The following is a 27,315-nucleotide window of genomic DNA, read 5'->3' on the forward strand; positions in this document are numbered from 1 at the left end:
CCATACCGGACAGCGCGCTCCATCTGCTGGGCTTTCAGCTGTTCAGAGCGGATCGCGAATCAGAATCAACTGGGAAATCGCGCGGCGGCGGGACATGCTTTTACATCAATGAACGGTGGTGTACAGATGTAACTGTGTTAAAGAAGATGTGCTGTCCTGATTTAGAAATGCAGTTTGTCAACTGCAAGCCGTTCTATTCGCCGCGGGAGTTTCATTCGTTCATTCTGGTCAGTGTTTACATCCCTCCGCAAGCGCCTGTGAGCTCAGCTTTACAGAAGCTTGCTGATCAGATCACAGACACAGAACAACAACACCCGGACTCTGTTTTAATCATTCTTGGGGACTTTAACAAAGCCAATCTCTCCCGTGAACTGCCAAAATACAGACAGCATGTTACATGTCCCACCAGAGACAGTAATATATTGGATCACTGTTACACCACAATAAAGGATGCATATCACTATGTTCCACGAGCAGCTTTGGGACGTTCTGATCACTGTCTGGTTCATCTTATACCGTCCTACAAGCAAAAACTTAAATCTGCTAAATCTGTAGTAAGGACTGTGAAGAGATGGACCAGCGAAAGAGAGCAGGATTTACAATCTTGTTTTGACCTCACTGATTGGAGTGTTTTTGATGCTGCTACCACCGATCTGGACGAACTCACAGAGACCGTAACATCCTGTATTAGTTTCTGTGAGGATATATGCATTCCTACCAGGACTTATTTAACATTCAACAATGATAAGCCATGGTTTACAGTAAAACTCAGACATCCTCCTCAGGCCAAAGAGGATGCCTACAGAAATGGGGACAGGGTCTTGTACAATCAGGCCAGGAACACACTGAACAAAGAGATCAGAGCGGCTAAAAAGACCTACGCTAAAAAGTTGGAAGACCAGTTTACTTCCAACGACCCAACTTCAGTGTGGAGAGGTCTAAGAGCCATCACAAACTACAAGACACCATCCCCTTGCACTGAGGCTAATCAACGACTTGCTAATGACCTGAATGAGTTTTATTGCAGATTTGAAACCCCCATCACCCATTCTGACCATCTCCCTACACAACCATTAACACATCCTGCAATCCCACCCTCCACACCTCCTGCTCTTCAAATCTGTGAAGATGATGTGCACCAGGTCTTCAAGAAGAACAAAAGAAGAAAAGCACCAGGCCCAGATGGTGTTACACCAGCCTGTCTGAAAATCTGTGCTGACCAGCTGGCCCCCATCTTTTCACAGATCTTCAACAGATCCCTGGAGTTGTGTGAAGTGCCTTCCTGCTTCAAACGCTCCACCATCATCCCCATCCCAAAGAAACTCAAGATAGCAGAACTTAACGACTACAGACCTGTGGCTCTAACGTCTGTCGTCATGAAGTCGTTTGAAAAACTGGTTCTGGCTTATCTGAAGGAAATCACTGGACCCTTACTGGACCCCCTCCAGTTTGCTTACTGAGCAAACAGGTCCGTGGATGATGCAATCAACATGGGACTGCACTTCATCCTGAAACATCTGGACAAAACAGGGATTTATGTGAGGATCCTATTTGTGGACTTTAGTTCGGCATTCAACACCATCATCCCAACAGCCCTTCAGACCAAACTGACCCAGCTCTCTGTTCCTAGCTCTATCTGTCAGTGGATCACCAGCTTTCTGACAGATAGGCAACAGTTAGTGAGACTGGGGAAATTCACATCAAACAGCTGCTCCACCAACACTGGTGCCCCTCAGGGATGTGTTCTCTCCCCTCTGCCCTTCTCCCTGTACACCAACGACTGCACCTCTAAAGACCCCTCTGTCAAGCTCCTAAAGTTTGCAGACGACACTACAGTCATCGGCCTCATCCAGGACGGTGATGAGTCTGCTTACAGACAAGAGGTTGAGCAGCTGGCTGTCTGGTGCAGTCTTATCAACCTGGAGCTGAACACGCTCAAAACAAAAATGATCGTGGACTTTAGGAGAAACCCACCTGCACTTTCCCCACTCACCATCATGAACAGCACTGTGACTGCAGTGGAGTCATTCAGATTCCTGGGAACCACCATCTCTCAGGACCTGAAGTGGGTCAATCACATTGACTCCATTGTTAAAAATGCCCAGCAAAGGTTGTATTTCCTTCGCCAGCTGAGGAAGTTTAACCTGCCACAGGAGCTGCTAAAACAGTTCTACTCGGCCGTCATTGAGTCTGTCCTCTGTACTTCAATAACTGTCTGGTTTGGTTCAGCAACAAAATCAGACATCAGAAGACTACAGAGAACTGTTCGGACTGCTGAAAGGATTATTGGTGCTCCCCTGCCCACCCTTCAACAACTGTATACATCCAGAGTGAGGAAAAGGGCTCAGAAAATCACTCTGGATCCCTCACATCCAAGTCACCCCATCTTTGAACTTTTGCCTCAGAGCCGCCAACACCAGAACAGCAAGGCACAAGAACAGTTTCTTCCCCCAGGCAATCTACCTCATGAACAGTTAAATGTTCCCTACTTATGCTTATAAACGTGCAATATCCTTATATTTATTTGTTAACCCTCCATCCTAGAACATTCCCGCATCTCACTCAATCCTATTCCATTATCATTTATAGCACAATTGTTTATACACTTATTTATTTGTCAATTTGCAAATCTCAATTATTTTTTTTTTTTTCTGTGTGTTGTTGTCTCTGTGTACTGGAAGCTTATGTCACTAAAACAAATTCCTTGTATGCGTAAGCATACTTGGCAATAAAGCTCTTTCTGATTCTGATGAACGAACAAATACAAATCACAGTTTGAACAAACAAAAAGATGTGAAAGAGCCCAATTCAGTACTCATGGTGTTCTGGTGTTCAGGGCTCACACAGAGAGAGGTGTCTCAAAACTCTTGAACACCGAACTTTCTTTATTCTCTTGTGCCGACAAATACATACAAAATACCTAGAATATCAAAATCAACTTTTCCTATTTGGTGCCTAAACTCTGGAATAACCCACCTATCATTGTTCGGGAGGCAGACACACTCTTTACAGTTTAAATCTAGGTTAAAGACCCATCTCTTTAACCTGGCTTACACATAACATACTAATATGCTCTTAATATCCAAATCCGTTAAAGGATTTTTAGGCTGCGTTAATTAGGTAAACCGGAACCGGTAACGCTTCCCATAACACCCGATGTACTTGCTACATCATTAGAAGAATGGCATCTACGCTAATATTAGTCTGTTTCTCTCTTATTCTGAGGTCACCGTAGCCACCAGATCCAGTCTGTATCCAGATCAGAGGGTCACTGCAGTCACCCGGATCCAGTACGTATCCAAACCAGATGGTGGATCAACACCTAGAAAGGACCTCTATATCCCTGAAAGACAGTGGAGACCAGGACAGCTAGAGCCCCAGATACAGATCCCCTGTAAAGACCTTGTCTCAGATGACCACCAGGACAAGTCCACAGGAAACAGATGATTCTTCTGCACAATCTGTCTTTGCTGCAGGCTGGAATTGAACTACTGGTTTCGTCTTGTCAGAGGAGAACTGGCCCCCCAACTGAGCCTGGTTTCTCCCAAGGTTTTTTTTTTATCCATTCTGTCACTGTCATTTTGCATTATTGACACACTATTTTCTTAATGAATGTTGTTCAGTTGCTTTGACGCAATGTATTTTGTTTAAAGCGCTATATAAATAAAGGTGACTTGAGTTGACTTGACAAAATATCCGCCTTGGAAAGTATGCTCGAAAAAATTGTCAGTTATTTCTTAAGTGAAAGTAAACAGTTGAGGAAAAAATGGGATGTGTATTATATTGGATGCATTCATCGTCCCTTAAAGAGACCGCGCCCAATTTAGCTACTGGTTGCTGTAATGTTAATCCAAGAAAATGAAAGAAAATCACTCACTGCTCTTGACTGAATTACTTTGTAGTTTTAACAAGAATTAATGCACAGTCAACAAAGTATTGATAGTTGTGTAAATATTGTCATAATAACAGTTGTCTGTAGTTTTGGTTTATTGTAATCCATTACATACATTTCTATCAAAGTTATGACATTATCAAGACAAATTTTGCTCTGACACAGTTTAACTCTAAGTTCTTGTCATATTTTATAACCATTTTACAAGCGATAGCAAATAAACTGTAATAATGTGAGAAATGTTGAAGGTGTCTGAATAAATGTAGGTTTGATTGTAGATTTCATTTTTACATTGAAGACTATCCAGTGCTATTTTACATTTAATTATTCGATTTCTGTACCTTGACACCTACAAACTTAAAGAAATTGTTTTTGTACATTGTGTAAATAGCACAAATAAATAAAAATGAATGACCATACAAATTAAACAATTTCAAACAGGGCCCACTGGGTACAACCTTCACCGGGGCCCCGCTGACCCCAGCTACGGCCCTGATGATAGGCCTATCTAAGAAAAAAAAAAGAGAGAGAGGTTTCGCTATTTCCAATTAATGAATTTTTATTATACTTTATAAAATGTATAGGTCTACAATTAATTTGCCCCCCAATATTTTATAGCTCACAACTGTACAACTAATGCGTGGACATATTTTAGAGATAATAGCCTACACAATGAATACTATCCTGATCCACTACCTCAAAGCGCCCGTTTCTCATTCAAGACATGCATCACTGGTAACTAGAAATGGGTTGTTCTTGAACAATTAGTTCATTTGCATTTGCAAAATTCAATAGGTTCTGTACTGGAATTAGTATACTTTAGTTCACCTGTTTCAGTCAATGCAATCTGAGCCGGAAAAAGAATTGATTAGTTCTTTTTTTATATATATTTTATTAATGCCAAGGTACCAAAAATAAAAGCACAGGGGATGTCAATATTGCTTACAAAGAAGTGGCATTATCATTTACAAACGTATGTAAACATAAAAATAAATACTAAATGAAAGCTTTAACAAAATAAATTAAAAATATTAAACCGCCTTAAAAACATTAGTTTTAACAGCCTTAAGATTTTTGGAAGATTAAATAGTTTGGATATACTGTTGAACCTGTTTTTTTTTTTTTTTTCAAATAAATATATAAAGGATTTTGGTGAATATGATTTGCAAGGTCATAATAAAATATTCATTAATTTAAACAATTAACTTTTTGAATATTAAAAAACCAAACAGTACATCCTTTAAAGAGCCACAAAGATGGGAAATCAAAAATTACATGTATTACAGTGTATGATGTAGCTGTCCATCTGTGTAAACAATGTGCAAATAATTAAACCTAAAAGTACACGATTTATAAAGTTATTGGCTTCTAAAGTAAGGAGTCGACTCTGAATCGCTGAAACGAGTCGTTATAGATTTCAAATCTTTTGCCCATCTCTATGTACGTCACTAGGAACACTTTGCATAATAATTTCCTACCGTGTTGGGAGAAACGGAACTCTGACCTGCCCCACCCCCACACACAGATGCTCTGGTTGGTGTGAGAGCATCATGTCGAGGAGACCGTTTGTTTTATTTTCACTGCCAAAGAATGAAGATCAGAAGAACCAATGGCTAAAATTCATTTTCACCACAATACCAGAGCAGTACAACAAATCCCTTTTGTTGTGCTCACAACATTTCACTGATGACTGCTTTTCTAATCTCTGTGAGTACAGCGGGATTTTCAAAGTGTTTGCCATAAAAGATGGTTCATTGCCAACTTTATTTAGAACAACGAGCATCTCCGAATCACAACGCGAAGTATGATTATGAAGTTATGTGTCTGTTTTCTCCTGAGCGTCTTATCAGTATGTGTGCTGTCTGCAGCCTTTGTTTGTGCTGATCGTCATGTACAAACACGTCATTAAAATGAAGTGTAACTCCGTGAATACTCAACGAAGAGACATGAGAGAGATATCTATAGAAAGCTAGACATGTCTACTTTAAAACTAAACAAGTGCTGCTAACAGATACTCTGTGATAAAGTAATCCATATGAAAACAACGCGATGTCTGTTTTTCATGTCTCCCTTCATTATATCCAATGTGACCACGCCCCCGCGCTGAACGCGCTGTTGATTGTGTCTCATCAGCTCCTGTGATTCTGTATCCAAACCCAGCTCATCCATGTCTCATCCTGTCTGATGATCTGACCAGTGTGTGATACATCTGGGACAAACAACTGCTTCCTGATAATCCAGAGAGATTCGACATCTGTGGGTGTGTTCTGGGTTCAGAGGGTTTAAACTCAGGAACACACTGCTGGGACGTGGAGGTTAAAGAGTGAATGCTGGAGTCTTGGGGTAATTACAGCATCAAACCAAAGGAAAGGACGAGATTTCTTTAGGATTGATGTCTGGTGTATGCAGTATGATCCGTACAGACTGCTAGGGCCCGGTTTTCTTGTTAAATGGGAGCTTGAGTTTGTGAGAGTTGATCTGGACTATGATGGAGGAATGGTGTCATTCTCGGATCCTGAAACTAACACACATCTACGCACATTCACAACCACCTTCACTGACACAGTCTTTCCATTTTTCTGTAATCTTGATGAACTTAACTATCTAAGGATTTTACCAGTTTACAAACAAATACAATACAAACAAAATCACTGAAGCATCATCTGGGGCTATGCATAAAGCCACACTGAGTTAAAATTGTAGTCTTAATGGTGTAAAAATTCTAAGAATTATGTAATTTTTCTCTTTTTCCCAAGTGTTTAAGACTTGCAGAATTTGAATAAAAGGGATTTAGAGTTGAACAAACAAGTGAAAAATTATATATTAAGTTAATTTAATGAATTTATTTAAACTCATTATTCTTAACTTAATGAAAAATCTAAATGTCAATAAAACTTTAAAAAAATCAATGATGAAGATAATTATTATTACTAACTTTTTTAACGTTTTTTCTGTTTAGGTCTGCTATTTTCTTAGTTTCTTTTGATGATATGAAAATGCATTTTTATACTGCACTTTTTGCATATGATGCATAGAGTATACTGACATTTAGACTTAGGTGTAGTTAGGTGTAAAGGGCAACATCCGTCAAGAATATTACAGTAAATAAAAATGTGTCATTTCTCATTTCATTAATCAATTACTTATTAAACATAAAGTAACCTATTACTAAAATGCCATTTTGTGCATTTGAAAAAATCATAAACAATTTTTTTTTTGAATGGTGTCGCATGACACTATGTCATAAACTTGCAGACTCACTATTGGTTGATTCATTGGCTGAGGCTGACCGTTTTGTTTATACAAAATAGAATTCTGTCTGTCAGATCCTCAGTGTTTGTTCATCTGACTCAAAATGAAGTCTTTATACAGTATCTCGTACATGAGTGACTGGTATTGGTTCGGATCATGATTTTGTTTATTATGGGTTGTGAGTTCAATCCACATTGGGACCTTATTTCAGGATTTTTGATATCTGACTAATGGAGTGAAATAACTCTGGGTTTGAACCAAACCCCATATACTGTATGCAAGCTCTTCACCTTACACCTTTTTGAGATAAAATAGGTCACCTAGGATATTCGCGTAAATCTGATGAGAAAGTGTTTTGAGCAGTGTTGGTTGGGCATTTGGTGCTATTTTTATTTATTTATTTTTTACAGAGCAGGGCTGGAAATTAACAGTGATCTTACAATTCTACATAAAGAACTGGTTTGTTTAGATAAATACAGCATTCCTCTTCAGGAAACTCACACTGCATCCTTTAGTGGACACTATAGAGAATGCCATCAGAATGATCGGTTTCTGAAATATTTGTGAAAGCACTCCAAATCATGTGAAGTCATTAGCGGCACCCTGGAAGAAAAAGAGACCAATATTGTCAACGTCAGCGATTATTCGCATTAGATTATTATTATTATAATAATTATTATTATCTAATGGCATCAATAAAGCTTCAATAAAGCCGCAATGAGGTATTGGGACTTCTATTCGCGGACACTGATTCTGAAGGGGAATATCTGCATTCAGATGACGGTGATACTGAAAGTGAAAGTATAGCCCTACACCATGCACAAACGGTGAATCCTTTGCCCAATGTAAATGGTCCTTTGCCAAATGTCAGAGGTGTGAACAATGTTTGCAGGGGTCGGAGTGTTCATCACTAAATTAGCAGGCGTGTTATTGTTGCGGGGACAAGGCAGGAGATTTTTACCACGCTAGACATGTACATATTTGTCTTCTGACCGAACCTCTCCGCAATTGAGGTGACAGTATTGTGATGTAGACTTTGTCTAACGCCACTGGGTATGTTAGACGAGTTTGAAGTATTCATAGGACAGTTAGGAGGCAAGGTGGGGAGTCGCAATGACACTGACAGCTGTGCACACTCGGCGCATGCGCGAGGCAGATCTGGCCGCGCTGATCATAGCAGAAGCAGAGGCGATGTGACACGGGGCATAGCTTTTGAACTAAACAGGTCTTGTCTACTTGTCTTTGTGTGTCATATGAATAATATATATGTGCCCCATACATGGAATCAGAGTGCCTGCTGCATATAGTAAATTGAAAATCCCAACCGCTACATGCATTCGGTTTGTTTCTACCATTTATTAGTAATGATTTACACAGTTTGTTTACTACTTACTATTTCCCTGAACATTCAGTATTGTGCAATATAGCACACAGAAGGTGAGGGACATTTTTGGGGGGAAAGAAGTGCTGCATTTTATTATTTAAACATGTGACTTTTCATGTAAATTCTATAATTCAAGATGGCCACCCCCATATGACGTCATAATATGCAACTTAGATGGGAAAATGTAATCCCTACATAAACATTGGGTTATCCTTAATAATTTGACAGAAAGTCTCTATCTTTTACAAATTTTAAGATATAACCTTTTGAAATTAAGATGTCAAAATCGAACGTTTTAGGAAAAAACCTCTGGCGCCTAAAGGGTTAAAATGCACGTCATTATAAAATTAAGCTTTGCTTTGATATCCGCAGATTCAAGTGACTCATATGCTGTGTGTGTGGGCAAGAAGCACATATATTTAAATCGGGGGGAGCTGAATGCACTCCTTGCGGTTATTTCTTTGTGAATACATAGTATGCAAATTGCAGAACTGCTGAGAGGGAAGGTAGGAAGCCTGGTTCTTCTTTGCTTCACCTTTTACCTGATACTGTAGACAGTGTTTGCATAACCGTGCTCGCCTCTTGCAGACAATGCGTGTTACTGATGCAGTCGCAGTGAGATTTACATCCTAGCATCCATGGTTTGAGTCCTGCTGCTGCTAGTTCAAACTTATGTGCCCTTCAGAAGCTTTCATTCTTCAAGGAAACAACGCCTTGTGGTGCCATCCCAAAGAGATTCAAAATCACTCTCACAGGCCTTTTCCTGGACTGTTCCCAGCTGGTGTAATGACCTTGCAATCTCAATTCAAACAGCTTCATTACTCATTTTCAAAAAACATCTAAAGACTCATCTTTTTTTGCCAGCACTTGACCTATTAATAGCACTTACCATTTCTTGTCTATCCTATTCTTAGAAAGAAAAAAAAAACTTGACTAAGGGTTCTGTAGTTGTTTTACTGAGTAGTGCCCTAATGGTTAGAGAGTCGGTTACGAATTCGAGTCTCTGGCCAGCAGGAATTATAAGTGGGGGGAGTGAATATACAGCACTCTCTCCTGAGCAAGGCACCGAACACCCAACTGCTTCCCAGGTGCCGCAGCATAAATGACTGCCCACTGCTCTGCGTATGTTCACTTTGGATAAAAGTGACGTGACATACAGCCAAGTATGGTGACCCATACTCAGAATTCATGCTCTGCATTTAACCCATCCAAAGTGCACACACACTGCAGTGAACACACACACCCCTGGAGCAGTGTGCAGCCAATAATGCTGCAGTGCCTATTGACTGTATTGCCAGCCCAAGACTCAAACCCACAACCTTAGGGTTAGGAGTTATACTCTCTAACCAATAGGCCATGACTTACCCTGTCCACGACTTCCCCTTGGGTTGAATGCAGAGCATGAATTCAGAGTATAATTCGCCATATTAGTCTTTGTCACATCACTTTCACTTTTTTTCAAATACAATTCCATGTTGTTTCTAATTTTTTATACAAATAAGAATATGTGTAATATGAGAAAGTGGATGTGCTAGGTATGATGCAGATGGGTAAAGAGCTTTGCTTTTCTGTTCTCTCCAGAGGGATTTCAGTCAGCATTTGCGAGAGCATGTCTAGCTCTCGATGGGATTAAAGTGATGCTTGAATTAAGCAAGCTTAGCTCTCTGAGTTAAATGGGTGTTGTGTGATGCAGTCACAATAATCGGTCCCACCAAGGCTTGACTCTCTCGAGGGATGAGAGTTGAGCCCCTACACTCCATGGTTCGGTTCCCATGGCCACCATTGCAGTGAGGCGGGATCAAGCATGGGGTTGGAAATGGTGCACGAGAGGAGTAGAAAGTTTCCATTCAAGCTCCTCGTTACCTCTCTTAAGTGTAAGTTCAAAGTATATCAAGGGTGTTCTTGTTGCCTTCGATGGCTACCCAGATTGTAGCAAGGTGCCCCTCCCAAATGAGTTTGGGTTTTAAGTAGGGTTCCTTAAAAAAAAAATACAGTATACAGAAAAATGTATATGCAATGAGGCTATAGAGCACACTCATCTCTGAAACACCCTTTAATTTTGTGCAGTTTTCATTATCAGTAGCTCATTAGGCAATAGCACACAGTTTTATGTGGCAGTATACTATATGCTTCAGGAACATAAATCAAAGCATGCCTATCAGTACCATAAAACGATTGCTGTACCTGCTGACCACTGTATATTAATTTTGTAGTTGATAGTGGCAACGTAGAAACACACAGTCCTCTAGTAATTAAACTACCTAAATTATTATGACATGGCGTGAACACACTTCAGCATTCAGCTCGTCCAACCCCAATCAAACACATCTGAACAAGCTAATCAAGGTCTTCCAGATTACAGCTACAGGCAGGTGAGTTTGATCAGGGCTGGAGTTGACTTGATCTCCTTGGGTCTTTAAAAACCCATTTTACCGCAATTTCTATTGCATTGACGCTGTTATTTGTGTTAGTTTTGTGTGCCTTGTTGTCTGTGCTTTGTGACGCACCAATTCAGTGCATTTTTCAGCAAGGAAAATTGTGATATTGCAGGTCAGGAGGATGACTGCTCTAGTGTACTGTTCATTGATTGCGGTTTCGTGTCTTTGTGGATACTTAAATGCAACAGATGTTACTCCAGGACGAACTGCAGGTGAGAAGATCTGTTAAATTGTTAATGCAGCAATCAGGAAATAAGGTCTTCTGAAAGTAACACTATTAAGGAATGAGTGGTAGGTCTTACAACCCTTGATTTTAAGTGGTTAAATTTAAGGTTTGAGACCCATTGCATAACCCCTGACCCAAACCACACTCCCTGGCCTCCCCCAAAGATCCTCTTAAATCCTCTAGTGGCTGGTTACTGTCTGGTGACACTGACAGTTGTGCTGTCCCATCGAGGTTGTTGTTCTGATGGAGGCTGTTCTGTAGCATACACATGCTGTCAATTTGATTGGGCGTGTTTATGTTACCGTTTTCCAGAGTTCCAGTTAATAATGGATGCTAGGGGGCCACAAAAAAGGCCAAAACCAAGCAAATGTAACCCATTGAATTCAACGTAAGCTTGAAGCATAGACTAAAATGTTGAAAGTGAATGGAAGTGTTTGGACTTCAGTGAACCTTTTGGTCATGTTTGTATAACAGTAAAGCCAGGAGAGTGTCCACCCCAAACACCTGGAAGCTCCTGTACCAGGTTATGTGACTGTGACTCTAGCTGTCCTGACAATGAGAAGTGTTGCAGCAATGGATGTGGACGTTCCTGTACATCTCCTTATACAGGTATGTTATTGCTTTTGTTGGTAGATGAGGGGTTTTTATTTCTTCCGGTAGCCAATATTAACTTCAAGACCCCCAAAAAGGTTTTGCCCCCATTTTGGTAGCCCAGCCCCACATATACATGGCTGAAGTGCACGATAATACATTTAGCAAACCTGACATGTGCATATCAAGTGACTAAGCAGAACTAATATGTGCCTATCGAGAAGAAACCAAGCAACCTTGGCATCCGATTGAAGGCCTTCCTGCTCCATGAGTTTTCTCCAGTGCTGGAAAGCTGACCCCATACTTAAACCGGTCCTACTTGCCTTTATCGCAAACCTCCTTTTGTTCTTCAGACTTCTCATTTAATTCCCTTTTTAATCCGTCATCTCTTCTGCTGTTCCTCTGCTTATGCCAGTCCTGTGCACAGCGTTCTCTCTCCTCCCCATCAGGAGAACACGCGCCCCTTACTGCTGATTGGCTCAAAGTGTTTTGGTTCTCTACCCAACTCTTTCTAAAGCACTTTTGAAAATCCATGCCCCACCTTTACTCTCTTAGGATGGTTTTAAGCCTAGGATGGCTTTACCAAAGAGGAATAATTGGAATATAATTTACTCTGCAGCTGAAACTTGCTATTTGTGTTCCGTGTTTCGTGCTGTATATTGAAGTGGCATACAGCCTGTATGCACAGACTAAAGCTGACTATCTGTGTCCATGCAGTGAAGCCTGGTCAATGTCCCAAAACGAAGAGCGTTCCAGGATGTGCTGAAAGCTGTTTCCATGATGGCCAGTGTCCTGCCGCACAGAAGTGTTGCCCAACCACCTGTGGCCATGTATGTAGTGAACCAGATGATCAGGAAAGTGATGAGGCAAGTGGTCAGGGATACGGAGGTGGTTATGGACAAGGAAGCGGTCAGGGTTACGGAAGTGGTCAGGGAAGTGGTCAGGGTTATGGAAGTGGCCAGGGAAGTGGTTACGGCCAGGGAAGTGGTTATGGCGAGGGACGTGGTCAGGGTTTCGGTAGTGGGCAGGGAAGTGGTTACGGCCAGGGAAGTGGTCAGGGGTACGGAAGTGGTCAGGGAAGGGGGTACGGAAGTGGTCAGGGAAGTGGGTATGGTCAGGGAAGTGGTCAGGGTTTCGGAAGTGGTCAGGGAAGTGGTTACGGCCAGGGAATTGGTCAGGGGTACGGAAGTGGTCAGGGAAGTGGGTATGGTCAGGGAAGTGGTTACGGAAGTGGTCAGGGAAGTGGGTATGGTCAGGGAAGTGGTCAGGGTTATGGAAGGGGACAAGGTCAGGGAAGCGGTCAGGGTCAGGGACAGGGACAAGGTCAGGGACAAGGTCAAGGACAGGGTCAGGGGAGTGGACAGGGACAGGGACAAGGTCAGGGGAGCGGACAGGGACAAGGTCAGGGGAGCGGACAGGGACTAGGTCAGGGGAGCGGACAGGGTCAGGGACAAGGTCAGGGACAGGGTCAGGGGAGCGGACAGGGTCAGGGACAAGGTCAGGGTCAGGGGAGCGGACAGGGACAGGGTCAGGGACAGGGTCAAGGTCAGGGACAGGGTCAGGGGAGCGGTCAAGGTCAAGGACAGGGTCAGGGGAGCGGTCAAGGTCAAGGACAGGGTCAGGGGAGCGGTCAAGGTCAAGGACAGGGTCAAGGTCAGGGACAGGGTCAGGGGAGCGGACAGGGACAGGGTCAAGGTCAGGGACAGGGTCAGGGGAGCGGACAGGGACAGGGTCAAGGTCAGGGACAGGGTCAGGGGAGCGGACAGGGTCAGGGTCAAGGTCAGGGACAGGGTCAGGGGAGCGGTCAGGGTCAAGGTCAGGGACAGGGTCAGGGGAGCGGACAGGGTCAGGGACAAGGTCAGGGACAGGGTCAGGGACGGGGACAGGGTCAGGGGAGCGGACAGGGACAAGGTCAAGGACAGGGTCAGGGGAGCGGACAGGGACAAGGTCAGGGACAGGGTCAGGGGAGCGGACAGGGACAGGGACAGGGTCAAGGTCAGGGACAGGGTCAGGGGAGCGGTCAGGGACAGGGTCAGGGGAGCGGACAGGGTCAAGGTCAGGGACAGGGTCAGGGGAGCGGACAGGGACAAGGTCAGGGACAGGGTCAGGGGAGCGGACAGGGACAAGGTCAAGGACAGGGTCAAGGGAGCGGACAGGGACAGGGACAAGGTCAGGGAAGCGGACAGGGACAAGGTCAGGGAGGTGCTTGGGGAAATGTTCGGGCACGTGGTCCCAGTCAGGGATGTGGTCGGGCACATTAATACGTGGGCTTTTTTGCATGGATACTTGTTGGAATCTTTCAATTCAGTGCTCTTATTCATGGATTCCCCCACCCCGTTTAAATGGTTCAGAAAGATTTGTCACCATTCCTCAAATAAACATGCTTGATTGCAGATTTGGTGTTGTCTGGGTCTATATTTTTTATTTTTAAATCCAACTTGAGTGAAGAAAAGGTGCCTTGAAATATGCCTGAACTGTGCCAAGAAGGTTACAATTAAATGGTTCCAGAAGGTGCCCCCAACACTGAGGAATACTTAAGGACCGTGAGGGGAAATCCATCGTACGGAAAATAACGAACAGCTTAAGATTCAAATTGTGTCCGTTTAAATGAGACCTGGGGAATTTTGAACCGTTTCTATATTTGCTGGCTAACTTAAGATCTTTTGATCCCATCCAAGGTTGTTCTGTCTAGTTTTGTTAGTAGTTCGTTCCCATTTTAGCTTTCATCTGTTTGAATTTTCATTTACATTTTGTAGAAAGCAAGTGTCTCTTGCACTGTTTTGCAAGCTGTTTATTAATGGCATAGTCGCCGATGCATATGGGGATTTACTTGAATACAACGACGCATAGCTATGACTAATTTTGTTAAATGCCTTAACCCACTGGGGTTGAAGCCAGCACTGGTGTATCTTGTACTTTCTTTGTGAAAACTAAGCCTTTTTTTATTGTACACAAGGTATTTGAAATTGCAAAGTGTGTGTGTATAGTCCTAAAACAATAGGCTTTTGTAAAATTAAAGAAAATAAAACGGGTGCTCTGTTCTGTCTGTTAACTCTTCAGACATGAAACAACTGGAGTCTCAGAATATTTGCCTCAAAGAAATCCGAAAACATCACAGTGACTATGTATATGGATGATAGACCGGGCCGTCGCTAGTGCGGTGAAAGGTGGTGACGATTATAGGGGCCCACCGCTGAGGGGGCGGGCCCAACAATCTCAGTCTAAAAAGATGCTCAGGACAGTTGACGGGCCACTGCTGTGCATCGTCACGAAAGCTTATCTTTTTCACGTGTTTTTAAGCCTTTTCGATTTAAACATTAAAGCATCCAAACACAAGACGCAGAAAAGCTTAACAGAGTAGCTGGTTACTCGCACGCTGTGTTTAGTGCACACCCAGAGAGAGAGAGTCACATATCACGGACTGCAACACTGAACCGTGCTCTCTTCTGTGAAGTTCTCCTCGCAGTCCCTCCTGCACATGTACTCGATGGCGCCGCAGATGGCTGCTTCAGTGCTTGGCTCTCCAGTGTTTGTGCTGTTTTTGTTCGTTTTTCCTGTTTTTTGTTTAACAAACACGATCAGTTTCACCAGGGATGAACTGCTGAACATTCGGCAGAACACACCACAAGATCTTTTACCGGATTTAAATTATTCAGACGTTTTACTGAACGTTGTTATCGGAGGAGCGGCGGCGCTGATCAAGCGCTTCAGGACGCGCAGACGGGGGAAGCGAGCGGGAGCGCTCGTCAGACTCAGGAAGCGCGGATTTCGAACGCCGTTGCCTAGCATCCATCTCGCAAATCTCCGCTCTCTACCCAACAAAACAGACGAACTGCTTCTGCTCTCTCGGACAAATAAGGATTTCTCTCACTCTGCTGCTCTGCTGCTCAGAAATGGGGACAGGGTCTTGTACAATCAGGCCAGGAACACACTGAACAAAGAGATCAGAGCGGCTAAAAAGACCTACGCTAAAAAGTTGGAAGACCAGTTTACTTCCAATGACTCAACTTCAGTGTGAAGAGGTCTAAGAGCCATCACAAACTACAAGACACCATCCCCTTGTGGACTTTAGTTCGGCATTCAACACCATCATCCCAACAGCCCTTCAGACCAAACTGACCCAGCTCTCTGTTCCTAGCTCTATCTGTCAGTGGATCACCAGCTTTCTGACAGATAGGCAACAGTTAGTGAGACTGGGGAAATTCACATCAAACAGCTGCTCAGTGGAGATGATCGTGGACTTTAGGAGAAACCCACCTGCACTTTCCCCACTCACCAACATGAACAGCTCTGTGACTGCAGTGGAGTCATTCAGATTCCTGGGAACCACCATCTCTCAGGACCTGAAGTGGGTCAATCACATTGACTCCATTGTTAAAAAGGCCCAGCAAAGGTTGTATTTCCTTTGCCAGCTGAGGAAGTTTAACCTGCCACAGGAGCTGCTAAAACAGTTCTACTCGGCCGTCATTGAGTCTGTCCTCTGTACTTCAATAACTGTCTGGTTTGGTTCAGCAACAAAATCAGACATCAGAAGACTACAGAGAACTGTTCGGACTGCTGAAAGGATTATTGGTGCTCCCCTGTCCACCCTTCAACAACTGTATACATCCAGAGTGAGGAAAAGGGCTCAGAAAATCACTCTGGATCCCTCACATCCAAGTCACCCCATCTTTGAACTTTTGCTATCTGGCCGGCGCCTCAGAGCCGCCAACACCAGAACAGCAAGGCACAAAAACAGTTTCTTCCCCCAGGCAATCTACCTCATGAACAGTTAAATGTTCCCTACTTATGCTTATAAACGTGCAATATCCTTATATTTATTTGTTAACCCTCCATCCTAGAACATTCCCGCATCTCACTCAATCCTATTCCATTATCATTTATAGCACAATTGTTTATACACTTATTTATTTGTCAATTTGTAAATCTCAATTAATTTATTTTATTTTATTTTTTTTTTTTTCTCTGTGTGTTGTTGTCTCAGATCAGTTCTCCTCGCAGTCCCTCCTGCACATGTACTCGATGGCGCCGCAGATGGCTGCTTCAGTGCTTGGCTCTCCAGTGTTTGTGCTGTTTTTGTTCGTTTTTCCTGTTTTTTGTTTAACAAACACGATCAGTTTCACCAGGGATGAACTGCTGAACATTCGGCAGAACACACCACAAGATCTTTTACCGGATTTAAATTATTCAGACGTTTTACTGAACGTTGTTATCGGAGGAGCGGCGGCGCTGATGAAGCGCTTCAGGACGCGCAGACGGGGGAATCGAGCGGGAGCGCTCGTCAGACTCAGGAAGCGCGGATTTCGAACGCCGTTGCCTAGCATCCATCTCGCAAATCTCCGCTCTCTACCCAACAAAACAGACGAACTGCTTCTGCTCTCTTGGACAAATAAGGATTTCTCTCACTCTGCTGCTCTGTGTTTCACGGAAACCTGGCTGAATGACGCCATACCGGACAGCGCGCTCCATCTGCTGGGCTTTCAGCTGTTCAGAGCGGATCGCGAATCAGAATCATCTGGGAAATCATTGACGGGAAGTCGTGGCCTAATGGTTAGAGGGTTGGACTCCCAATCGAAGGGTTGTGAGTTCTAGTCTCGGGCCGGACGGAATTGTGGGTGGGGGGAGTGCATGTACAGTTCTCTCTCCACCTTCAATACCATGACTTAGGTGCCCTTGAGCAAGGCATCGAACCCCCAACTGCTCCCCGGGCGCCGCAGCATAAATGGCTGCCCACTGCTCCGGGTGTGTGCTCACAGTGTGTGTGTGTGTGTGTTCACTGCTCTGTGTGTGTGCATTTCGGATGGGTTAAATGCAGAGCACATATTCTGAGTATGGGTCACCATACTTGGCTGAATGTCAATGTCACTTCACTGAAATCGTGCGGCGGCGGGACATGCTTTTACATCAATGAACGGTGGTGTACAGATGTAACTGTGTTAAAGAAGATGTGCTGTCCTGATTTAGAAATGAAGTTTGTCAACTGCAAGCCGTTCTATTCGCCGCGGGAGTTTCATTCGTTCATTCTGGTCAGTGTTTACATCCCTCCGCAAGCGCCTGTGAGCTCAGCTTTACAGAAACTTGCTGATCAGATCACAGACACAGAACAACAACACCCGGACTCTGTTTTAATCATTCTTGGGGACTTTAACAAAGCCAATCTCTCCCGTGAACTGCCAAAATACAGACAGCATGTTACATGTCCCACCAGAGACAGTAATATATTGGATCACTGTTACACCACAATAAAGGATGCATATCACTCTGTTCCACGAGCAGCTTTGGGACGTTCTGATCACTGTCTGGTTCATCTTATACCGTCCTACAAGCAAAAACTTAAATCTGCTAAACCTGTAGTAAGGACTGTGAAGAGATGGACCAGCGAAACAGAGCAGGATTTACAATCTTGTTTTGACCTCACTGATTGGAGTGTTTTTGATGCTGCTACCACCGATCTGGACGAACTCACAGAGACCGTAACATCCTATATTAGTTTCTGTGAGGATATATGCATTCCTACCAGGACTTATTTAACATTCAACAATGATAAGCCATGGTTTACAGTAAAACTCAGACATCCTCCTCAGGCCAAAGAGGATGCCTACAGAAATGGGGACAGGGTCTTGTACAATCAGGCCAGGAACACACTGAACAAAGAGATCAGAGCGCCTAAAAAGACCTACGCTAAAAAGTTGGAAGACCAGTTTACTTCCAACTACCCAGCTTCAGTGTGGAGAGGTCTAAGAGCCATCACAAACTACAAGACACCATCCCCTTGCACTGAGGCTAATCAACGACTTGCTAATGACCTGAATGAGTTTTATTGCAGATTTGAAACCCCCATCACCCATTCTGACCATCTCCCTACACAACCATTAACACATCCTGCAATCCCACCCTCCACACCTCCTGCTCTTCAAATCTGTGAAGATGATGTGCGCCAGGTCTTCAAGAAGAACAAAAGAAGAAAAGCACCAGGCCCAGATGGTGTTACACCAGCCTGTCTGAAAATCTGTGCTGACCAGCTGGCCCCCATCTTTTCACAGATCTTCAACAGATCCCTGGAGTTGTGTGAAGTGCCTTCCTGCTTCAAACGCTCCACCATCATCCCCATCCCAAAGAAACCCAAGATAGCAGAACTTAACGACTACAGACCTGTGGCTCTAACGTCTGTCGTCATGAAGTCGTTTGAAAAACTGGTTCTGGCTTATCTGAAGGAAATCACTGGACCCTTACTGGACCCCCTCCAGTTTGCTTACCGAGCAAACAGGTCCGTGGATGATGCAATCAACATGGGACTGCACTTCATCCTGCAACATCTGGACAAAACAGGGACTTATGTGAGGATCCTATTTGTGGACTTTAGTTCGGCATTCAACACCATCATCCCAACAGCCCTTCAGACCAAACTGACCCAGCTCTCTGTTCCTAGCTCTATCTGTCAGTGGATCACCAGCTTTCTGACAGATAGGCAACAGTTAGTGAGACTGGGGAAATTCACATCAAACAGCTGCTCCACCAACACTGGTGCCCCTCAGGGATGTGTTCTCTCCCCTCTGCCCTTCTCCCTGTACACCAACGACTGCACCTCTAAAGACCCCTCTGTCAAGCTCCTAAAGTTTGCAGACGACACTACAGTCATCGGCATCATCCAGGACGGTGATGAGTCTGCTTACAGACAAGAGGTTGAGCAGCTGGCTGTCTGGTGCAGTCTTATCAACCTGGAGCTGAACACGCTCAAAACAGTGGAGATGATCGTGGACTTTAGGAGAAACCCACCTGCACTTTCCCCACTCACCGTCATGAACAGCACTGTGACTGCAGTGGAGTCATTCAGATTCCTGGGAACCACCATCTCTCAGGACCTGAAGTGGGTCAATCACATTGACTCCATTGTTAAAAATGCCCAGCAAAGGTTGTATTTCCTTCGCCAGCTGAGGAAGTTTAACCTGCCACAGGAGCTGCTAAAACAGTTCTACTCGGCCGTCATTGAGTCTGTCCTCTGTACTTCAATAACTGTCTGGTTTGGTTCAGCAACAAAATCAGACATCAGAAGACTACAGAGAACTGTTCGGACTGCTGAAAGGATTATTGGTGCTCCCCTGCCCACCCTTCAACAACTGTATACATCCAGAGTGAGGAAAAGGGCTCAGAAAATCACTCTGGATCCCTCACATCCAAGTCACCCCATCTTTGAACTTTTGCCTCAGAGCCGCCAACACCAGAACAGCAAGGCACAAGAACAGTTTATTCCCCCAGGCAATCTACCTCATGAACAGTTAAATGTTCCCTACTTATGCTTATAAACGTGCAATATCCTTATATTTATTTGTTAACCCTCCATCCTAGAACATTCCCGCATCTCACTCAATCCTATTCCATTATCATTTATAGCACAATTGTTTATACACTTATTTATTTGTCAATTTGCAAATCTCAATTATTATTTTTTTTTTTCTGTGTGTTGTTGTCTCTGTGTACTGGAAGCTTATGTCACTAAAACAAATTCCTTGTATGCGTAAGCATACTTGGCAATAAAGCTCTTTCTGATTCTGATGAACGAACAAATACAAATCACAGTTTGAACAAACAAAAAGATGTGAAAGAGCCCAATTCAGTACTCATGGTGTTCTGGTGTTCAGGGCTCACACAGAGAGAGGTGTCTCAAAACTCTTGAACACCGAACTTTCTTTATTCTCTTGTGCCGACAAATACATACAAAATACCTAGAATATCAAAATCAACTTTTCCTATTTGGTGCCTAAACTCTGGAATAACCCACCTATCATTGTTCGGGAGGCAGACACACTCTTTACAGTTTAAATCTAGGTTAAAGACCCATCTCTTTAACCTGGCTTACACATAACATACTAATATGCTCTTAATATCCAAATCCGTTAAAGGATTTTTAGGCTGCGTTAATTAGGTAAACCGGAACCGGTAACGCTTCCCATAACACCTGATGTACTTGCTACATCATTAGAAGAATGGCATCTACGCTAATATTAGTCTGTTTCTCTCTTATTCTGAGGTCACCGTAGCCACCAGATCCAGTCTGTATCCAGATCAGAGGGTCACTGCAGTCACCCGGATCCAGTACGTATCCAAACCAGATGGTGGATCAACACCTAGAAAGGACCTCTATATCCCTGAAAGACAGTGGAGACCAGGACAGCTAGAGCCCCAGATACAGATCCCCTGTAAAGACCTTGTCTCAGATGACCACCAGGACAAGTCCACAGGAAACAGATGATTCTTCTGCACAATCTGTCTTTGCTGCAGGCTGGAATTGAACTACTGGTTTCGTCTTGTCAGAGGAGAACTGGCCCCCCAACTGAGCCTGGTTTCTCCCAAGGTTTTTTTTTCTCCATTCTGTCACTGTCATTTTGCATTATTGACACACTATTTTCTTAATGAATGTTGTTCAGTTGCTTTGACGCAATGTATTTTGTTTAAAGCGCTATATAAATAAAGGTGACTTGAGTTGACTTGACAAAATATCCGCCTTGGAAAGTATGCTCGAAAAAATTGTCAGTTATTTCTTAAGTGAAAGTAAACAGTTGAGGAAAAAATGGGATGTGTATTATATTGGATGCGTTCATCGTCCCTTAAAGAGACCGCGCCCAATTTAGCTACTGGTTGCTGTAATGTTAATCCAAGAAAATGAAAGAAAATCACTCACTGCTCTTGACTGAATTACTTTGTAGTTTTAACAAGAATTAATGCACAGTCAACAAAGTATTGATAGTTGTGTAAATATTGTCATAATAACAGTTGTCTGTAGTTTTGGTTTATTGTAATCCATTACATACATTTCTATCAAAGTTATGACATTATCAAGACAAATTTTGTTCTGACACAGTTTAACTCTAAGTTCTTGTCATATTTTATAACCATTTTACAAGAGATAGCAAATAAACTGTAATAATGTGAGAAATGGTGAAGGTGTCTGAATAAATGTAGGTTTGATTGTAGATTTCATTTTTACATTGAAGACTATCCAGTGCTATTTTACATTTAATTATTCGATTTCTGTACCTTGACACCTACAAACTTAAAGAAATTGTTTTTGTACATTGTGTAAATAGCACAAATAAATAAAAATGAATGACCATACAAATTAAACAATTTCAAACAGGGCCCACTGGGTACAACCTTCACCGGGGCCCCGCTGACCCCAGCTACGGCCCTGATGATAGGCCTATCTAAGAAAAAAAAAAGAGAGAGAGGTTTCGCTATTTCCAATTAATGAATTTTTATTATACTTTATAAAATGTATAGGTCTACAATTAATTTGCCCCCCAATATTTTATAGCTCACAACTGTACAACTAATGCGTGGACATATTTTAGAGATAATAGCCTACACAATGAATACTATCCTGATCCACTACCTCAAAGCGCCCGTTTCTCATTCAAGACATGCATCACTGGTAACTAGAAATGGGTTGTTCTTGAACAATTAGTTAATTTGCATTTGCAAAATTCAATAGGTTCTGTACTGGAATTAGTCTACTTTAGTTCACCTGTTTCAGTCAATGCAATCTGAGCCGGAAAAAGAATTGATTAGTTATTTTTTTATATATATTTTATTAATGCCAAGGTACCAAAAATAAAAGTACAGGGGATGTCAATATTGCTTACAAAGAAGTGGCATTATCATTTACAAACGTATGTAAACATAAAAATAAATACTAAATGAAAGCTTTAACAAAATAAATTAAAAATATTAAACCGCCTTAAAAACATTAGTTTTAACAGCCTTAAGATTTTTGGAAGATTAAATAGTTTGGATATACTGTTGAACCTGTTTTTTTTTTTTTTTTCAAATAAATATATAAAGGATTTTGGTGAATATGATTTGCAAGGTCATAATAAAATATTCATTAATTTAAACAATTAACATTTTGAATATTAAAAAACCAAACAGTACATCCTTTAAAGAGCCACAAAGATGGGAAATCAAAAATTACATGTATTACAGTGTATGATGTAGCTGTCCATCTGTGTAAACAATGTGCAAATAATTAAACCTAAAAGTACACGATTTATAAAGTTATTGGCTTCTAAAGTAAGGAGTCGACTCTGAATCGCTGAAACGAGTCGTTATAGATTTCAAATCTTTTGCCCATCTCTATGTACGTCACTAGGAACACTTTGCATAATAATTTCCTACCGTGTTGGGAGAAACGGAACTCTGACCTGCCCCACCCCCACACACAGATGCTCTGGTTGGTGTGAGAGCATCATGTCGAGGAGACCGTTTGTTTTATTTTCACTGCCAAAGAATGAAGATCAGAAGAACCAATGGCTAAAATTCATTTTCACCACAATACCAGAGCAGTACAACAAATCCCTTTTGTTGTGTTCACAACATTTCACTGATGACTGCTTTTCTAATCTCTGTGAGTACAGCGGGATTTTCAAAGTGTTTGCCATAAAAGATGGTTCATTGCCAACTTTATTTAGAACAACGAGCATCTCCGAATCACAACGCGAAGTATGATTATGAAGTTATGTGTCTGTTTTCTCCTGAGCGTCTTATCAGTATGTGTGCTGTCTGCAGCCTTTGTTTGTGCTGATCGTCATGTACAAACACGTCATTAAAATGAAGTGTAACTCCGTGAATACTCAACGAAGAGACATGAGAGAGATATCTATAGAAAGCTAGACATGTCTACTTTAAAACTAAACAAGTGCTGCTAACAGATACTCTGTGATAAAGTAATCCATATGAAAACAACGCGATGTCTGTTTTTCATGTCTCCCTTCATTATATCCAATGTGACCACGCCCCCGCGCTGAACGCGCTGTTGATTGTGTCTCATCAGCTCCTGTGATTCTGTATCCAAACCCAGCTCATCCATGTCTCATCCTGTCTGATGATCTGACCAGTGTGTGATACATCTGGGACAAACAACTGCTTCCTGATAATCCAGAGAGATTCGACATCTGTGGGTGTGTTCTGGGTTCAGAGGGTTTAAACTCAGGAACACACTGCTGGGACGTGGAGGTTAAAGAGTGAATGCTGGAGTCTTGGGGTAATTACAGCATCAAACCAAAGGAAAGGACGAGATTTCTTTAGGATTGATGTCTGGTGTATGCAGTATGATCCGTACAGACTGCTAGGGCCCGGTTTTCTTGTTAAATGGGAGCTTGAGTTTTAGGGATTTAGAGTTGAACAAACAAGTGAAAAATTATATATTAAGTTAATTTAATGAATTTATTTAAACTCATTATTCTTAACTTAATGAAAAATCTAAATATCAATAAAACTTTAAAAAATCAATGATGAAGATAATTATTATTACTAACGTTTTAAAAGTTTTTTCTGTTTAGGTCTGCTATTTTCTTAGTTTCTTTTGATGATATGAAAATGCATTTTTATACTGCACTTTTTGCATATGATACATAGAGTATACTGACATTTAGACTTAGGTGTAGTTAGGTGTAAAGGGCAACATCCGTCAAGAATATTACAGTAAATAAAAATGTGTCATTTCTCATTTCATTAATCAATTACTTATTAAACATAAAGTAACCTATTACTAAAATGCCATTTTGTGCATTTGAAAAAATCATAAACAATTTTTTTTTTGAATGGTGTCGTATGACACTATGTCATAAACTTGCAGACTCACTATTGGTTGATTCATTGGCTGAGGCTGACCGTTTTGTTTATACAAAATAGAATTCTGTCTGTCAGATCCTCAGTGTTTGTTCATCTGACTCAAAATGAAGTCTTTATACAGTATCTCGTACATGAGTGACTGGTATTGGTTCGGATCATGATTTTGTTTATTATGGGTTGTGAGTTCAATCCACATTGGGACCTTATTTCAGGATTTTTGATATCTGACTAATGGAGTGAAATAACTCTGGGTTTGAACCAAACCCCATATACTGTATGCAAGCTCTTCACCTTATACCTTTTTGAGATAAAATAGGTCACCTAGGATATTCGCGTAAATCTGATGAGAAAGTGTTTTGAGCAGTGTTGGTTGGGCATTTGGTGCTATTTTTATTTATTTATTTTTTACATAGCAGGGCTGGAAATTAACAGTGATCTTACAATTCTACATAAAGAACTGGTTTGTTTAGATAAATACAGCATTCCCCTTCAGGAAACTCACACTGCATCCTTTAGTGGACACTATGGAGAATGCCATCAGAATGATCGGTTTCTGAAATATTTGTGAAAGCACTCCAAATCATGTGAAGTCATTAGCGGCACCCTGGAAGAAAAAGAGACCAATATTGTCAACGTCAGCGATTATTCGCATTAGATTATTATTATTATAATAATTATTATTATCTAATGGCATCAATAAAGCTTCAATAAAGCCGCAATGAGGTATTGGGACTTCTATTCGCGGACACTGATTCTGAAGGGGAATATCTGCATTCAGATGACGGTGATACTGAAAGTGAAAGTATAGCCCTACACCATGCACAAACGGTGAATCCTTTGCCCAATGTAAATGGTCCTTTGCCAAATGTCAGAGGTGTGAACAATGTTTGCAGGGGTCGGAGTGTTCATCACGAAATTAGCAGGCGTGTTATTGTTGCGGGGACAAGGCAGGAGATTTTTACCACGCTAGACATGTACATATTTGTCTTCTGACCGCACCTCTCCGCAATTGAGGTGACAGTATTGTGATGTAGACTTTGTCTAACGCCACTGGGTATGTTAGACGAGTTTGAAGTATTCATAGGACAGTTAGGAGGCAAGGTGGGGAGTCGCAATGACACTGACAGCTGTGCACACTCGGCGCATGCGCGAGGCAGATCTGGCCGCGCTGATCATAGCAGAAGCAGAGGCGATGTGACACGGGGCATAGCTTTTGAACTAAACAGGTCTTGTCTACTTGTCTTTGTGTGTCATATGAATAATATATATGTGCCCCATACATGGAATCAGAGTGCCTGCTGCATGTAGTAAATTGAAAATCCCAACCGCTTCATGCATTCGGTTTGTTTCTACCATTTATTAGTAATGATTTACACAGTTTGTTTACTACTTACTATTTCCCTGAACATTCAGTATTGTGCAATATAGCACACAGAAGGTGAGGGACATTTTTGGGGGGAAAGAAGTGCTGCATTTTATTATTTAAACAAGTGACTTTTCATGTAAATTCTATAATTCAAGATGGCCACCCCCATATGACGTCATAATATGCAACTTAGATGGGAAAATGTAATCCCTACATAAACATTGGGTTATCCTTAATAATTTGACAGAAAGTCTCTATCTTTTACAAATTTTAAGATATAACCTTTTGAAATTAAGATGTCAAAATCGAACGTTTTAGGAAAAAACATCTGGCGCCTAAAGGGTTAAAATGCACGTCATTATAAAATTAAGCTTTGCTTTGATATCCGCAGATTCAAGTGACTCATATGCTGTGTGTGTGGGCAAGAAGCACATATATTTAAATCGGGGGGAGCTGAATGCACTCCTTGCGGTTATTTCTTTGTGAATACATAGTATGCAAATTGCAGAACTGCTGAGAGGGAAGGTAGGAAGCCTGGTTCTTCTTTGCTTCACCTTTTACCTGATACTGTAGACAGTGTTTGCATAACCGTGCTCGCCTATTGCAGACAATGCGTGTTACTGATGCAGTCGCAGTGAGATTTACATCCTAGCATCCATGGTTTGAGTCCTGCTGCTGCTAGTTCAAACTTATGTGCCCTTCAGAAGCTTTCATTCTTCAAGGAAACAACGCCTTGTGGTGCCATCCCAAAGAGATTCAAAATCACTCTCACAGGCCTTTTCCTGGACTGTTCCCAGCTGGTGTAATGACCTTGCAATCTCAATTCAAACAGCTTCATTACTCATTTTCAAAAAACATCTAAAGACTCATCTTTTTTTTGCCAGCACTTGACCTATTAATAGCACTTACCATTTCTTGTCTATCCTATTCTTAGAAAGAAAAAAAAACTTGACTAAGGGTTCTGTAGTTGTTTTACTGAGTAGTGCCCTAATGGTTAGAGAGTCGGTTATGAATTCGAGTCTCTGGCCAGCAGGAATTATAAGTGGGGGAGTGAATATACAGCACTCTCTCCATAGCAAGGCACCGAACACCCAACTGCTTCCCAGGTGCCGCAGCATAAATGACTGCCCACTGCTCTGCGTATGTTCACTTTGGATAAAAGTGACGTGACATACAGCCAAGTATGGTGACCCATACTCAGAATTTATGCTCTGTATTTAACCCATCCAAAGTGCACACACACTGCAGTGAACACACACACCCCTGGAGCAGTGTGCAGCCAATAATGCTGCAGTGCCCAGGGAGCAGTTTTGGGGTTCAGAGCCTTGCTCAAGGGCACCTGAGTCATGGTATTGCCAGCCCAAGACTCAAACCCACAACCTTAGGGTTAGGAGTTATACTCTCTAACCAATAGGCCATGACTTACCCTGTCCACGACTTCCCCTTGGGAAGTCTTATACAAATAAGAATATGTGTAATATGAGAAAGTGGATGTGGTAGGTATGATGCAGATGGGTAAAGAGCTTTGCTTTTCTGTTC

At 42.1% G+C, this 27,315-nt stretch overlaps 2 protein-coding genes across 20 annotated transcripts in view; one reads left to right on the forward strand and one right to left on the reverse strand.

The window, feature by feature from the left end:
- Positions 1-27,315, reverse strand: part of LOC127966579 (hornerin) — a 129,996-nt gene that overhangs the window by 61,992 nt on the left and 40,689 nt on the right. The gene's annotated exons all lie outside the window — the stretch shown is intronic.
- On the forward strand, positions 10,960-14,178 carry LOC127966668 (uncharacterized). 4 transcript variants are annotated; one of them, XM_052567831.1, is made up of 6 exons: positions 10,960-11,178; positions 11,667-11,801; positions 12,501-13,106; positions 13,425-13,472; positions 13,779-13,910; positions 13,953-14,178. In XM_052567831.1, exons 1-6 carry the CDS (start codon positions 11,088-11,090, stop codon positions 14,042-14,044), a joined length of 1,104 nt encoding a protein of 367 aa, XP_052423791.1. In that variant the 5' UTR covers positions 10,960-11,087; the 3' UTR covers positions 14,045-14,178. The 4 variants fall into 4 exon arrangements, with proteins under 4 accessions (XP_052423791.1, XP_052423798.1, XP_052423807.1 ...); XM_052567838.1 differs by lacking the exon at positions 13,779-13,910 and adding an exon at positions 13,695-13,730 and having other exon boundaries at positions 10,962-11,178; XM_052567847.1 differs by lacking the exons at positions 13,425-13,472; positions 13,779-13,910 and having other exon boundaries at positions 10,963-11,178; positions 12,501-13,130.

This window comes from Carassius gibelio, chromosome A4, assembly GCF_023724105.1.
Source record: "Carassius gibelio isolate Cgi1373 ecotype wild population from Czech Republic chromosome A4, carGib1.2-hapl.c, whole genome shotgun sequence".
Taxonomy (NCBI): Eukaryota; Metazoa; Chordata; class Actinopteri; order Cypriniformes; family Cyprinidae; genus Carassius; species Carassius gibelio.